The sequence below is a fragment of the Xiphophorus couchianus genome, chromosome 8 (genome assembly GCF_001444195.1).
Source record: "Xiphophorus couchianus chromosome 8, X_couchianus-1.0, whole genome shotgun sequence".
Taxonomy (NCBI): domain Eukaryota; kingdom Metazoa; phylum Chordata; class Actinopteri; order Cyprinodontiformes; family Poeciliidae; genus Xiphophorus; species Xiphophorus couchianus.
The window spans coordinates 4570022-4584977 of record NC_040235.1 but is presented as its reverse complement, the minus strand read 5'-3'; the positions used below and the strand labels follow the sequence as shown (position 1 = coordinate 4584977).

At 40.2% G+C, this 14956-nt stretch overlaps 1 protein-coding gene and 2 long non-coding RNA genes across 3 annotated transcripts; all 3 read right to left on the bottom strand.

The window, feature by feature from the left end:
• Positions 1-23: 23 nt before the first annotated feature.
• LOC114149475 (uncharacterized) lies at positions 24-8182 on the bottom strand. Its single transcript, XR_003596512.1, has 2 exons — positions 7651-8182; positions 24-1478 (listed from the first exon to the last, which is right to left on the bottom strand). It is a non-coding gene; the product is annotated as an uncharacterized LOC114149475 (long non-coding RNA).
• LOC114149473 (uncharacterized) lies at positions 2141-5898 on the bottom strand. The gene is made up of 2 exons (XR_003596511.1): positions 5209-5898; positions 2141-2177 (listed from the first exon to the last, which is right to left on the bottom strand). It is a non-coding gene; the product is annotated as an uncharacterized LOC114149473 (long non-coding RNA).
• Positions 2613-4767, bottom strand: LOC114149471 (zinc finger BED domain-containing protein 1-like). Its single transcript, XM_028025374.1, has 5 exons — positions 4723-4767; positions 4522-4639; positions 4271-4410; positions 3027-4185; positions 2613-2948 (listed from the first exon to the last, which is right to left on the bottom strand). Exons 1-5 carry the CDS (start codon positions 4756-4758, stop codon positions 2623-2625), a joined length of 1779 nt encoding a protein of 592 aa, XP_027881175.1. The 5' UTR covers positions 4759-4767; the 3' UTR covers positions 2613-2622.
• Positions 8183-14956: the final 6774 nt, after the last annotated feature.

Below are 14956 nucleotides of genomic sequence, written 5' to 3'. Positions count from 1 at the left end.
TATGCTGAAAGTTTGACTTCTTCATACCTTAGAAACAGCAGATGTTTTGGTTTGGTTGATTTTTTTTTTTTTTATCAGGAAGGAAACCTGTTGGGTTCAAATACAATGTCACATGGTGCAGGAAGGCGAACATAAAGAGGATAAAAAATGGTTTTCTTTATGTTTTGAAAGCTTGATGAAAAAGCCTCAATAGTCCACATAAAATGAGATTTATTACACAATATGGTATTTAAAACAGCATAATATGTTTGCAATAAAAAAAGAAAACAATCTGATGTTGATGTTAGTGGTCCGTAATGTAAATTAACTAATGTTAATTTAATATGTTTTATTTTATACTCTTTTTCTGTTGAATTAGTTATGTATTTGTGGAGGACATGATAAAAGAGACAATTATTCTCAGGACTTTGAGACCAAACCAGTGATTGAAGGAAAACCCAACTATCCATCCAGCTGCTTCTCTGAGAGGAGGATGGATGCAGAGGGGGCTGGACAGACATAGGACAGACACAACCATATACTGGAGGAAAACTAATGTCAAATTTTACTTCTCTGTGTCATGTTTTCACTTCCATTCATTCTCTGTGTCATGTTGTAGCAGTAGCAGTCTTTCATCAGAGGACAGGAAGAGAGGGATGAAAAGCGATAACCCCCCAACACACACACTCAGATCTCTATTTTTGTACAGATGACTGTAGCAGTTGTGGTCGGAGCGCAGGCAGTGCCATGCTGACAGCAGGAGCTCTCACTGCTGATCATGTTGGAAACAAACATCACACTCCATCACCTGACTCAGTTAGTAAAGCTGATAAACATAAAGTATATTCTAAAAGTCAATAATGTTCTTGTACAATTCAAAGAAAAAAAGTGTAAATATGTTTATGTTAATATATGTATATATAGACACATTACTGCTGTCTATTTTCCTAAGACTGTGCACTGTGTGACTGTTCCTTCTGGTAGAAACTGTTATTGTTTTTCTCACGTCAGTTCATGTTGATCACACTCACAGATATGTTTCATACTTTGTTGTGTGAATATTGATTGTCATGTTTAGTGAGAACTTTTACTGAGTTTTATTCTGTTCCTGTTACTCTACTTGAGCCATACATTTTATTGACTTGGTTTCTACTATTTCCCACAATCCTCGGGCTGTATAAGATATATAATATATTAAATATTTATTTCCTTTTGTCACAGGTGTGGCTGCTCCTTTGCTGACATATTTAATTGTATTTTTCCATTTCATTTTCTTATTTCTCTGTGTTCAGTTTAAATTGTGACCTTTTACACTGCAGAAAAGCATCAATCAGAAACTTTGAATAAAAAAAAATTTAAATCCTCCAAAACTTGTAATGTGTCACTTTTAAAAGAGAATGCTAACATATTATTTTCAAAGCACATGCTAAATAGAAATGATTTCAAGTCAGTCCAGACAATTTATTTATCATCAATTCAGGAAATCCAGATTGAGTTACCTCCAGTAAATTCTAATTAGAAAACAGTGCAGTCAAGTTCAATGTATTTGTGATGGCCAAATCCATGGCCACACTCTGATGTCGGTAACTCTTTTTATGCACAGTTTATTTTTTCATATAAACACAACACTTTAATTTCAATAAAAACATTTATTAGTTGATTGGAATGCATTTGTTCTATTTGTTAGCGCGCACATTTAGTTAGCATATGTATTTATATCAACTTAAAGTTAATTTTGTTTTCCCGCCGGTACTTACCTGCGTTGGAGTTGCCAGACAAAAGATGGGGGCCAGAGCTCAGCAGGCTTAAATGCTGATTGGACTGCAGCACTAGTACCTGCTGGCAGGGGGAATTTATAGTTTCTTTGTTTAGATAAGTTTTCTATTTAAGTAAATAATAGTATTTAAAGTTTAATATTTTTGATTTTCAGTTTTGGGCCTAGTTTAGCCACACTTAGCTGTACTGTTATTGTGTTATTTGTAATTGTATTCTGTTTATTTACCCCTATTGTGTCTTAATTGGTCTGATCAGCCAGTATATAAACCCCTGTGTGTCATTTCTTTTTGAGGTCAGTTATGTTTGTTTGTGCAGCCAGTTTGTTTACATGTTTTGCCTGAGTTCAGTTTTGTTTCTTTGACCTCTTTTATGAGCTCAGTTTATCTTTTGTTATTTATAATCTTTGGGTTAAAATAAAAAAACTAATGATGGTGAGATGAAGCTTCATGAGGCATTGAACCACTTGAGCCAACTGGTTCGAGAAAGGGTTCATTTCTTGAAGCTTCATGTGCACACGAAACCACCTACTGGCCAGGTGTATAATCACAGCCAGCTGTATCTTAACACGTGTGATGCATTGAATTTTTGTCTATTATGGCTCTTGGGAATGACTTCACAAAAGGTGTAGGACGAAATCATTTGTCTACATAAATTATGTATACACATATGTGTATAATAAAATATTGTTTGAATGTATTCTCTGTGTGTAATTATTCCCCAAATAGTAGTGTCATGTGATATGGCATGTTGTGTAATAATGTTTTTCTGTGACTCTAGAAAAATGGCATGGGCAGAGGACAGTGAAAGTGCTTGTGGAACTAGGGAGGGGGTGGTGAATAGGCTAATGCTTGTGTAACTTGGATGATTTCATGCATTTTTATTAAGAAACAACAATTTCTCCACAGTTTTTGGTTTCAAACGATTTCTCTTTTTTGACACTACTTCTCCAGCCTTTGAAAAGACACGCTCACATGGCACAGATGATGCCGGGGTGCATAAATAAATAAGTGCAAGTTTGTACAGATTGGGGTACAGTGACCGATGATTAGCCCAGTACTCCAGGGGGTTCTCCAGCCTGCTTATGTTTGCCTCTGACAGGTAGCGCTGGATCTCTACGGTGGCATCTTCTGACACATTTTGAGTCCTCTTTGCCTCCATGACACTAGTGTCCAATCTTTGCCAAAGTCTGCTACCTAAATGGAAACCACAGGTCATGTTAGTAAGTGTTGTAATAGGAATAAGTAATCTCAAAATGTAATATAAAACATTACCTCCAGTGAATTCTTGAGAGGTGGAAGCCTGGGGAATCTCGTGAGTGTTCTCTTCTGTGTTCCGTCGGATGACGGTGGCACACTCTGAAGTCAAGCGCTTCACTGCTTCAGCAGCTTTTGTGTTGCTGAAAAATGCTATAAGTTTAAATTGTGGGTCTTGGAGTGTAGCCAGCGACAAGATGCTCATTGACTGGAGCATGTGCAGCTTCTCCCTGAGCTGTCTGATGAGCTGCTCTCCTATTTCCACTGCTACTGCAGGTGCCGACTTGGTGTCTTCCTCCTGAAGGGCTTTCGCTATCATCTTCAGGAGGGGGATAACTTTTGATGCCGACACGTGTTCTTCTGCAGAGAGCTCCGTGGAGGCGTCATAGAAAGGAGAGAGTGAAGAAAGGCACGCTACAACAATGTCAAACTCACTGGCAGTGAAAAAGGGAATGTCAGTGTGTAATCCAGCCAATGCCGCTCCTACTGGCTCCCTCAACTCCACCAGACGTTGCAGCATCAAGTAGGTGCTGTTCCATCTTGTTTCCACCTCCTGCATCAGCTTGGTTGCTTGCATGCCCAGCTGAAGCTGCACTCGTTTAAGCTTCTCCTTTAAAGATACAGAAGAGTAGGCCATTAAGTCACTGCAGTAGGAGTACAGACAAACTATTAACATTATATATTGGAATAAAAGAAAAGAGCATACCTTAGCAGTGGTGCTGCTTCTAAAGTAGCCAACCAGCTTCCTTGCTTTGGCCCGGAGGCCAGAGAGCACAGGGTGCTGGTCAAACGCCCTCTTCACAACAAGATTGAGGGTGTGAGCAACACAAATGTGGTGGCGAAGCTTCAGCTCTCTCACGCATGCCACCATATTAGGAGCACCATCGGTGACCATGCATGTCACCTTGCCTGAGATTCCCCATTCCTCCATCAGGGAGGCTTTCACACAAGCAATATTTTCAGCAGTGTGAGACTGGGGGAATGCCTGCACTCCCAACAACACCGAACTCAGCTTTTCGTTCTCCTCCACAAAGTGGCATGTCACTGCCAGGTAGGCATCAATGTTGATGGATGTCCACATATCTGATGTAAGGCTAACAGCAACCACCTTCTCTACTTTAGCCTTAGCGTGCTCCTTAGCAAACTCATATTTGGCCTCCACCATGGCCTTCAGAGCCTAAAGGAAGAAATATATATATATTGCTGAATTGTGACACATACAATAATGTAGTCATTCGTTTCATGTATGGACCCACACATACCTGCCTTGTAGGGAGAACATATTTGGGATCCAGCTTAGACACAAATGTCCCGAATCCAACGTCATCCACAATAGTGAAAGGCTGGGTATCCTTCACTATCATGGAGACTAGAACTTCATCCAGCTCTTGTTTTCTGGTGGCTGGTTAAAAGGGAATAAATACAGTGTCTGTTACCTGTTTTATTTGCACAACAAGCAAACATCAGCATGCAAAAATTGTGATAGTGTGTTTGTAATATAGTAATGAAATACCTTGGCTGGGTGAAGCTCCAGTTTCCTCCCTATTCTCATGCAAGGCACGGTAGTGCCTTAGCATGGATGAGGTGTTATTATTGTACCCCAACTCCTTGGAGCACAATAAACACCTCACCTTTACAGAAAATAAGAAACAGTGAAAAATACAGTTCCTCATAAGCAAACCTAATTCATCTGCAAATGTTCAGTTCACTTTACCTTGTTAGGGCTTATCAAATCGACATGTTCCCACATAGGGGAAATCCTCCTCTTTCTCGCCGGCTCCATCCTACTCCTATCCTGTCCTCACGCTCCTAAATCTCCTATCTATCTATCTATCTATCTCCTAAACTCTCCAAACACCAAACTAACTGTCTCAAACTAAATAATCACTATCCAAACTCTGCTATCCAAACTATCAAAACTCTATCCACTCTCTCAACTGACCGCAACTCGCCTACAACAACCCACATTTTGAATGGAGCCTGTGGGATTTCTAAAGCTGTCAAACCCCGCGCCAAAATCTGAGCCGCTTCCCGAAGCAGTCACGTGGTACAGCCGGGCAGCGAGGCTTCGGACGTCATCGTTTTCAGCTCCTCCCCTAAATGAAGCAAGCTTCGATACGTGCTTTACGGAAACGCCCCCTCCATTACTCGACACACGCCTTGAAGCCTCGCCACATCACATAACATTACTAAAAAAAACCTATTTTTCTAATATGTCCTGTGACTCCTCCTGTTTTTAACTCAGTCCATCACATGTGGTGTCAGAAGTGGGGATTTTGAGTTGGGGAGGCAGGATTTTTTTTCTATTTTTTGATTTTTGTGAGTAATTTTTTTTACTAACCCCCCCAACAAATTTTTGAACCATGCAGAATGGTGTGCGCCCAAGAAAAGGAAACAAGGTTGAGACCAAAGAGGTTTCCCAGCAGTCAGAGAGGGAGGAAATAGAAGGAGGAGCTACAGCAGCAGCTGGAGACAGAGAATGATGAGACCAGAGAACCAACTCTGCATGATATTGCTGGAATTCTTCAGGCCTTCATGGGACAACAGGAAGTTCGAGAGAAAAAACAGAGAGAGGTTTCTGCACAGCAAGAACAGTGTTTCAAGTGTTTGCAACATCAGTTTCGGCTTTTGCAGATGGAAATGCATGCCAGGACAACCCCGCCCCCTGAGCCACATCAACTGATCCACAGCCTGTTGAAACTCAAACTGATCATCAGATTCAAGCAACATCTCAACCTGAGGATTCAGCTTCCAGCTCAATAGGTCAGTCTGTGCACATTCATCATCCTAAATTGGAAAAATTAACTGTTGAAGATGATAATGAACACTTTCTGACCACTTTTGAGAGAATTGCAGCTGCTTATTGTTGGCCAAAGTCAGACTGGATTTTTCATCTCATTCCTCTTCTGACTGGTAAGGCTCGCAGCGCCTATGTTAACATGGATGTGGATAATTCCCTGGAATATGAAAAGGTAAAAGCTGCTGTCTTACAAAAATATGATATAAATCCAGAAACTTACCGACAAAGATTTCGCTGCCTTGATAGTCTTGATGAGAGTCCAAAGGAATTGTATTCAAGACTCAAAGAACTTTATGGGAAGTGGATTCAGCCTAAAGATAAAACTGTGAAACAAGTTGGTGAACTGATTATTCTGGAACAATTTTTGAGAATGCTGTGTCCTGAGCTTCAGGTCTGGATCAAGGAGCACAATCCAAAGTCTGCTGCAGAAGCTGCTACTCTGGTGAATGTGTTTGTAGCTGCCAGAAGTAGGAGTCAGCCATGGAGCAACAGTGCATGGAGAGCTGCTAAAGGCTCACGTCGGTTACAACCCTCTCAGCCTCATCAAAAGCTAGCAACAGGTGTGGGTAAGCCTTTTTAAAGAGAAAATCAGCCTTTCAAGACAGGAAAAAGACCACCAGTGTGTTACTTCTGTGGACAAGAAGGTCACACCAAGCCCGTGTGCCCCAAGAATCAAAGTAAGCTAACTCAAATGTGTTTTGTGCCTCACCAGAATATGGGTATTAAACCTGAAATAAAGCAGTCAAATAAAATCATCCTAGTGAAGATTGCTGGACATGAAATGAATGCTTTAATAGATACTGGCAGCACACAGACTCTAGTGCACAAGAACCATGTGCCAATTAATTTTATATGCCCTTCTGAAACAATATCAGTTTGCTGTATACATGGTGATGAGAAATCATACCCCACTGCTGATATGTTTGTTGAGGTGCAGGGGGCTCCCTATTTGTTGAAGGTTGGGGTGGCTGATAACCTACCCTATCCTGTAGTTCTTGGGGATGATCTGCCTGTTATTTATGATTTATTGAGGGATGTGCAGAGCTGTAATGTGGCTGTAACCAGGTCCCAAGCTAAAAATCAAGATGAGCATTTTGCAATACTCAGTGCTTTACCCTTTTTTGAGGCTGAGGTGCAGACAGAACCTGGGAAATCACGGAAGCCACGCAGTCAAAGAAGGCAGGAGAAATTTCAACATACACTGAGTGAGACTTCAGTTGAAGTGGCTCCAGATATGCCACTGGGTTTTTCAATACCCACAAATATCAGACAAATGCAGCAGAATAATCCAACTTTGTCTGCCCTGTTGCTGAAGGCTAGGGGAGAGGCCTCTGTAGGGTCTGACACAAATAAAGAGCAGTATATACTGCAGGATGGCATTTTATCAACATGGCCAGTTTATGCAGATAGTAGTCCCTAAGAAGGCTCGTGAGACAGTGCTGACTTTGGGACACTCTATTCCCTGGGCTGGCAACCTTGGGAAGTATAAGACCACTGGTCGCATTAAGCGGTATTTTTTCTGGCCTGGTTTGAGATCAGATGTTGATCTATTTTGCAGAAGCTGCCCTGAGTGTCAGAAAACCTCAATTAGAGTCTCTACCAAAGCACCACTTCAACCTCTCCCCATCATTGGCACACCTTTTCTACGTCTTGGGATGGACATAGTTGGCCTTGTGGAAAAAAGTAAATCTGGGAATCGCTTTATGCTAGTCATTACAGACTATGCAACCAGATATCCTGAAGTTTTTCCATTAAAGACTGTTAAAGCAAAACATGTATCTTCCTCACTGATTCAACTTTTCTCAAGGGTTGGATTTCCACAGGAGGATAAAACTGGGTTACCTCCAGTAAATTCTAATTAGAAAACAGTGCAGTCAAGTTCAATGTATTTGTGATGGCCAAATCCATGGCCACACTCTGATGTCGGTAACTCTTTTTATGCACAGTTTATTTTTTCATATAAACACAACACTTTAGTTTCAATAAAAACATTTATTAGTTGATTTGAATGCATTTGTTCTATTTGTTAGCACGCACATTTAGTTAGCATATGTATTTATATCAACTTAAAGTTGATTTTGTTTGCTTAAGATTAATTCTGTTTGTTTTCCCGCCGGTACTTACCTGCGTTGGAGTTGCCAGACAAAAGATGGGGGCCAGAGCTCAGCAGGCTTAAATGCTGATTGGACTGCAGCACTAGTACCTGCTGGCAGGGGGAATTTATAGTTTCTTTGTTTAGATAAGTTTTCTATTTAAGTAAATAATAGTATTTAAAGTTTAAAATTTTTGATTTTCATTTTTGGGACTTTAGTTTAGCCACACTTAGCTGTACTGTTATTTGTTTTTGTGTTATTTGTAATTGTATTCTGTTTAGTTACCCTATTGTGTCTTAATTGGTCTGATCAGCCAGTATATAAACCCCTGTGTGTCATTTCTTTGTTAGGTCAGTTATGTTTGTTTGTGCACCCAGTTTGTTTACATGTTTTGCCTGAGTTCAGTTTTGTTTCTTTGACCTCTTTTATGAGCTCAGTTTATCTTTTGTTATTTATAATCTTAGGGTTAAAATAAAAAACCCTATTTTTCTAATATGTCCTGTGACTCCTCCTGTTTTTAACTCGGTCCATCACAGTATTAAATGATAAAAATGTATTTACATAAAGAAGAGACTGTTGCACCGAGTCAGAGATCTGCCATCCAGCCCGTCTCCAGCTGTCACCATGTTCACTGTCTAGATCTTCCAGCAGCAAAACTATGATTCAGACTAAGTTAACTATGTTAGTTCTAAGATCAACAACCAGAATACATTGGCACTGTACACTGTAAAACATTTGAAGGTGGTTTAACTTGAAAATGAAAGTCCATCTTCTGGTTTGAAAATGCAGTTTAAGTCAACAAGAAGATTATATTGTTTTAACTCAAATTAAAGTTCAAGAAGTTGATTTAACAAGAGACAAGTTGTTTAAACATTGTTTTTAAGTTCATTAATCTTGAATTGAGTTTTAATTTAATGCTGCAATTTAAACCAAATAATTATTTCACAACATGGAAGAAAAAACTTCCCTCACCTAGTTAAAGAGCACACGCTTCTCTATTATTTTTACTCACAATACACAACACTGGTAGATCAGCTGCCAGTTACAAATGCCCTGATACGAAAAGAAACGCGGATTGACCCAACACTTTCCAAGGTGTATGACATCACAGTACAAGGCTGGCCTGCCCATGGGAATCCATACTTTCCTGAGTTTTCAGCAAGACGTGATCAGCTGTCAGTCTGCCACGGGACCTTGATGTGTGGATCACGTGTGGTAGTGCCCTCCAAGCTTCGCACCAGAGTGTTGGACAGTCTGCATGAGGCTCACGTAGGTACGGTGAAGATGAAAAGTCTGGCTCATAGCTACGTATGGTGGTCAGGGATAGATAAACAGATTGAGGACATCACCAAAACCTGTCCAGGGCACCTGAGCGTTCAAAACGCACCACCACAGGCTCCCCTACATCCGTGGGAATGGCCATCTGTACCCTGGCAGAGAGTGCACATTGATTTTGCTGGTCTGTTCATGAACTCTACAGTATGTTTCTCATTGCTGTGGACGCTCACTCAAAATGGCCAGAAGTAGTCCCAATGAAATCAACAACATCAGAAAAGACTCTCTGTTCTGAGAACCATCTTCGCCAAGAATGGCCTATCTGAGCAAATTGTGAGTGACAATGGCCCACAGTATACTTCTGAAGAATTCCAAGACTTCATGAAAAAGAATGGTATCAAGCATTTCAAGTCAGCACCTCACCATCCAGCAACAAACGGGTTAGCAGAACAGTTTGTACAAACATTCAAAAAGTCCATAAAAGCAATGACAAAAGAAGACATCTCTCTTCAACACAAAATTGACAATTTCCTCCTGGTGTACCGCAATTATGTCCATGTAACAACTAATCAGACACCTGCAATGCTGTTTATGAACAGACCGCTCAGATCTCGCATTGACCTTCTAAAGCAGGGGTCTCACACTCCTGTCCTCGAGGGCCGCAGTCCTGCAGTTTTTAGATGTGCCACAGGTACAAAACACTGGAATGAAATGACTTAATTACCTCCTCCTTGTGTAGATCAGTTTTCCAGAGCCTTAATGACCTAATTATTCTGTTCAGGTGTGGTGCAGCAGAGGCACATCTAAAAGTTGCAGGACTGCGGCCCCCGAGGACTGGAGTTTGAGACCCCTGTTCTAAAGCCAAACCTGAGAAAAGAAGTGCAGAACAAACAGTTCAGCAACTTTTCGAGTGGACCGCCAAGGAGCTTCGGCAGATCCTGACACGTGACTACCGAGGGGAAAAGTGGACGCCTGGAAAGATCATCACTAGGAGCGGCCCTCTGTTGTACAAGGTGGACACTGGAGAGCATACCTGGAGACGTCATGTGGATCAACTGTTGAATGCTCAACCAAAGACACCGGAGCAACCAGCACGTCCACCTGATCCTGAAACCAACTCTGAACCCAGTATTGTGACACCCATAGTTGTAGAGGAAGTGCCCCCTACTGAGAGCATCCCAGGCGTAACCCTGAACGACTCAGGGCACCCCCGAAAAGATTGGATTTATGAGTTTCACTTATGGACTAAAAAAAAAAAAAGAGTTCCAATATTTGTCAACTGGATAACAAATTGTCTTTAATGCATTGGCAATGTTATGTATTACTTTAGTTATGTAGCATTAATCTAAAAGGGGAGGAGTGTAGTATATAAAGTGGATCTATTTACTTCAGCGGAACCACTCCCCTAGCTACTGAGTTACCTAGAGGTTATCCGCCTGTGCACTGATATGAAACTTGTGAGATAACAGTAAAGATCAGTAAAGTCATGTACATTTTCTTACCACCGAGTTAAATCTTTTATTTAAATATACTATGTTGGAGTAAAGCAGCGCTTCTCAATTCCGGTCCTCAGGCCCCCCTGCCCTGCATGTTTTAGGTGTTTCCCTTCTGCCACACACCTGGATTGAATCTTTGGGTGATCAACAGGTTTCTGCAGCACTTGATGGTCATGCAATCATTTGAATCAGCTGCTCTGGAATAGAGGCACATCTAAAACATGCAGAGCAGGGGGGCCTGAGGACTGGAATTGAGAAGCACTGGAGTAAAGACACAATAGCAGGAGCAACACACCACACACGAACCAATTCCACTCACGAACTTCCAGATTCCAGAAGAAAATCCTGTAAAACCCCCAACATACCATACGTGAATTTAGAATAATCAAACACAGATGACAATGTAAGAAGCAGCAGTGATAGTTTGTGGCTCATTTTAAGCAATAAAGAACAATTACAAAGACATAACAAAAAGAAAAGGCCTTTGATAAAAGGCGGCGGGAGCAGCCGCTCTATTTGCTGCACTATGATTTGGAGGCGAGTTATGTTTGTTTGTAGTTAACATTTTTAACTGAATAAACTTTGCCACAAATAAACATATATAAAATGAACTTTACATATAGTAATAAACATTTCCACACATCACCTCCGATGTCCACCGGACTCTCAGTTTCCATGTCAACTGTTTGGGATTCCCTCTGTTCTTACGTCACAGCGCTTTCTGATTGGCTCCCTGTCACATTCAACAGGCTGCGTTCTCGCTCCCAGTCAGGAAAACCCCACACACATACCGAGATAATCGGGCCAAGACAATGTTGAATATGTCCGATTTTAGTTCGGGCATATTCAACACACCACTCACTGCAGGACGTTGTAAGATTGTCGTAAAGAGAAATTCGGGGCGACAAAAAAAGAAGAAAGAAAAGGCTTTAGCTGGAACGCGAACATGCAGAAGCATTATCTGACGTGCCGGGCCGCAGCAAAATTGCCAAGTCTTGACCGGTCCGCGGTAATAAAAAGGTTGGGGACCACTGATCTAAAGAGTGTATGAAGGATAAATAAAAAAAGGAAAAGATCAGACTGAACAAAATGTCCACTACAGGCAGAACACTGTGCCGGTGTTCTGACATAAACAGAACATGTTGGGGCTCAGGAGGATAAGCAGCTCAAGTCATGCAAATTCAATTAAACTTTGAAATGATAGTGTTTCACTGCAGGCCATCTGAAATAAACAAAAGGGAAAAATTTTGCTTTCACTTCTGATCTTTCTAAACCACAGAACACGGCTTAAAACATCCTGTCATTTTCTTGCAGAAAGTGATGGCCTGCCCTGCTTTGTTTCTGACATCATGTGAGGACTGCATCCCACGCAGAAAGCCTCCAGGCTAACAGAGTCAGCCTGATAGAACGCATGACATAATAGGACTTAATGACTGTGACTGAGTCTAATGCTGGGCCACAGTCCATGTTATCTCCTCATTTTGGTTTTGTTCGCCTTCTTTGACCCTGGTTATAATGAATACTGTTCACGTCTCACTGCTGTTTCTGGAGTCTGTCCATTCAGAAGGACAAATGTAGGAAGATTCAAGTAAGCGTGACGTTTATGAGGCAGAAAGTCTTTCTGTTGGACTGAAGAACATTTAGTGGCTCATTCAGGGAGTGAACAGTCAAGAGCTTCTCCACTGCTGCAAATCTGAATAAGCAATAAAAATTTCACATTTCACATGCAAAAGATTGAACGTTTTTCTAATAAAGAATGAATACTATATCAAACACACTTTTCTCAGAATGTCAAACATTTTTCTTGAATATTTTTCCTATTGCTGTTGTGTAAAAGCTAAAACACAGTGTCAAGAGAAGTGGAGTTTTGATGACTACACTGAGCCCTCTGTGACAACTGAGGATGAAGAATCTGCATCTTCACATCCCAGACGAACCTCTTCTCTTTCCAGGGGATGAGGACGGCAAACTGCAGGAGGGTGATGGACTCCCAGCATGTGAAAGGTCTGACCTCGTGGAGGGGGTGTCAAGAAAATCCGAGCTCATCCCACTTCCCCATGCTGGAGATTTTAGTTTAACAGTAATAATAAATAAAGTTATCTTTAAAATGAATCACTCAAGTGACATCAAGGCCCAACAGTAGACTTAAGTGTCAATAAAATAAATCTGGTTGTGTGTGTTGTTTTTGTCTCATGCAAACTTTGCTTTAATTCTACTTTTTTCTATCTAATCATAAGAAATCATAGTCAGTCAGAGAGAGTCATTAAACAGGAAAAGCAGGTTTCCTGGAAAAAGAGGAAGTAAGTTTCCAGCCTGCAGATTTATAAAAATAGCTGAGACTATTCCTTAGTTTAAAGCATGGAAGTTTTAAAGAATGAAATCTAAACATTTTGAGTAATTTCATAAGATTCAAAGTAAAATACTTATATTAATATTGGTTTACTTGTAATAATACTTACACTTACATTTGTGAGAACACTTACAAGAAAAACAAGTAACTGTAACTTTGGTATTAAATAATTAGAATCATGGATTATTCTTGGTTTCTTTTCAGAAAAACATCTGTAATAACTCACATTAAGATTATAAGTATAATTAATAAGTTATGGTTATAAAATCATAAATGAATGCTAAATCAGAGAAGCTAAAGAAAATAAATGTAATATAAATGTGATTTTGACATTGAACTTGAAATGGTGTAAAAAGGTGTAACTGCAATTAAACATCACTGATATGTTGGAGGTAGATGGTAGGTGAAAGGTGAAACGTTTCAGAGAAAATGTCGTGCAGACAATGGACACAGGAGGTTGAGTAACCCTGAGACATTAGCACAGACATCAGGAAATGTCTGTAAGACAGTGATGGATATGAGATCATCTGTCTAAGCAGACAGCCAATGAAACAAGCCCAGCAACAGCTTGTTTCATTGGTTTATACATCCTGCTACCACTCTGAAACAGCGGATGTGAATGACAGTTTGTGGGGCTAAATGTATTTTTTAAAGCATTACATTCCACAAGTGTTCAGTCTGACTTCTGCAATGGCGGTGACTCCTGTGCATGTGGGACCTGAATGCAGAAAATGTTCTGAAGGAAGTAGGACATTGCTCTATTCCACATGCAAACCGATAATTAGCTGTGTGTTGATGTTTCTTCACATGACTACAAAATTCTGTAAATTCTGAAGTACAAATGCTGCAGAATTTACACCTGTACATAGTTGCACCTGTTAGTACTGACTTAACTTTAAATTTACAGGAGCATGGTTTAAACATGTGAACAGTCCTTATATGTAACCAGGGTTGGAAATTAACTTTTTTTGTCCACCTGCCACTGTGGTTGAACAAACTCAAAAAATAACAGAAACCACTTTAATGTTTTTCACCTTTGTCCTCATTTACAGACTCTTATACACTATGTTGGAGATGTAATGGTACTTTAGCAGGCTAACCAGCTGTAGCAAGCTCAAAGTTATAGATTAGGTTAGCTGCTCTACATTTCCAGACTATTTTGTGGCTTCAAATATGTTTGAAGAGCTGTCTTTTTACCTGTTGTAAAAAGCTATGCTATGTTAGCAGTCAGCAGGACAGAACTGCACAGAAACTTGGAGGGAAAAAGCTTGGGAGTTAAAAAAAAACGTCATCTGAAGAAAAGGAAAAAAAAGAACAAAGTTAGAAATTCATCCTTGCTGACCTACGTAGCTAATCTGCACTTTTAACATTTGCAAGGTCATGGTTTAAACAAATGAACAGTCATTAGATGTAAAAAAAAAAAAAAAAAAAGAGAAGGGGGGGGATCAATTATCAGTTAAGGTTGTATTGTTCGACAAAGGATGTAACAACAATGCTAACAGACACTCAGCACTGAGATCATCTCAACCCAAAGCCGCCTGAGGAACATTAAGCGGTAAAAGTCAAGCTAAAACCTTCAACGGTAAAATTAGCACCTTAGCTAACGTTAATTCCGAACCAGCTCAAAAAATAACAACATCATATTTTCCTTTCTTTCACCTCATTTACAGACACGTAACTTATAAGGTTGCAATATGCCAGTTATATAAAACACCAGTTAGTAACGTAAAGGTAACGTTATTTTACCAGGCTAACCAGCACAAACCAGCTCATGCTATAATGCTAAGTTATAGCATTATAGCATGATGCTATAAGCTACGTTAAATTCATCTAAAATGTACATTTCCAGACTAGGTTTTGGCTTCAAACAGTTTTCTAAGAAGTGGTTTTTTACCTGTCTTGAAGAGCTGAAGCAGTGTGAGCCCACAGCACGG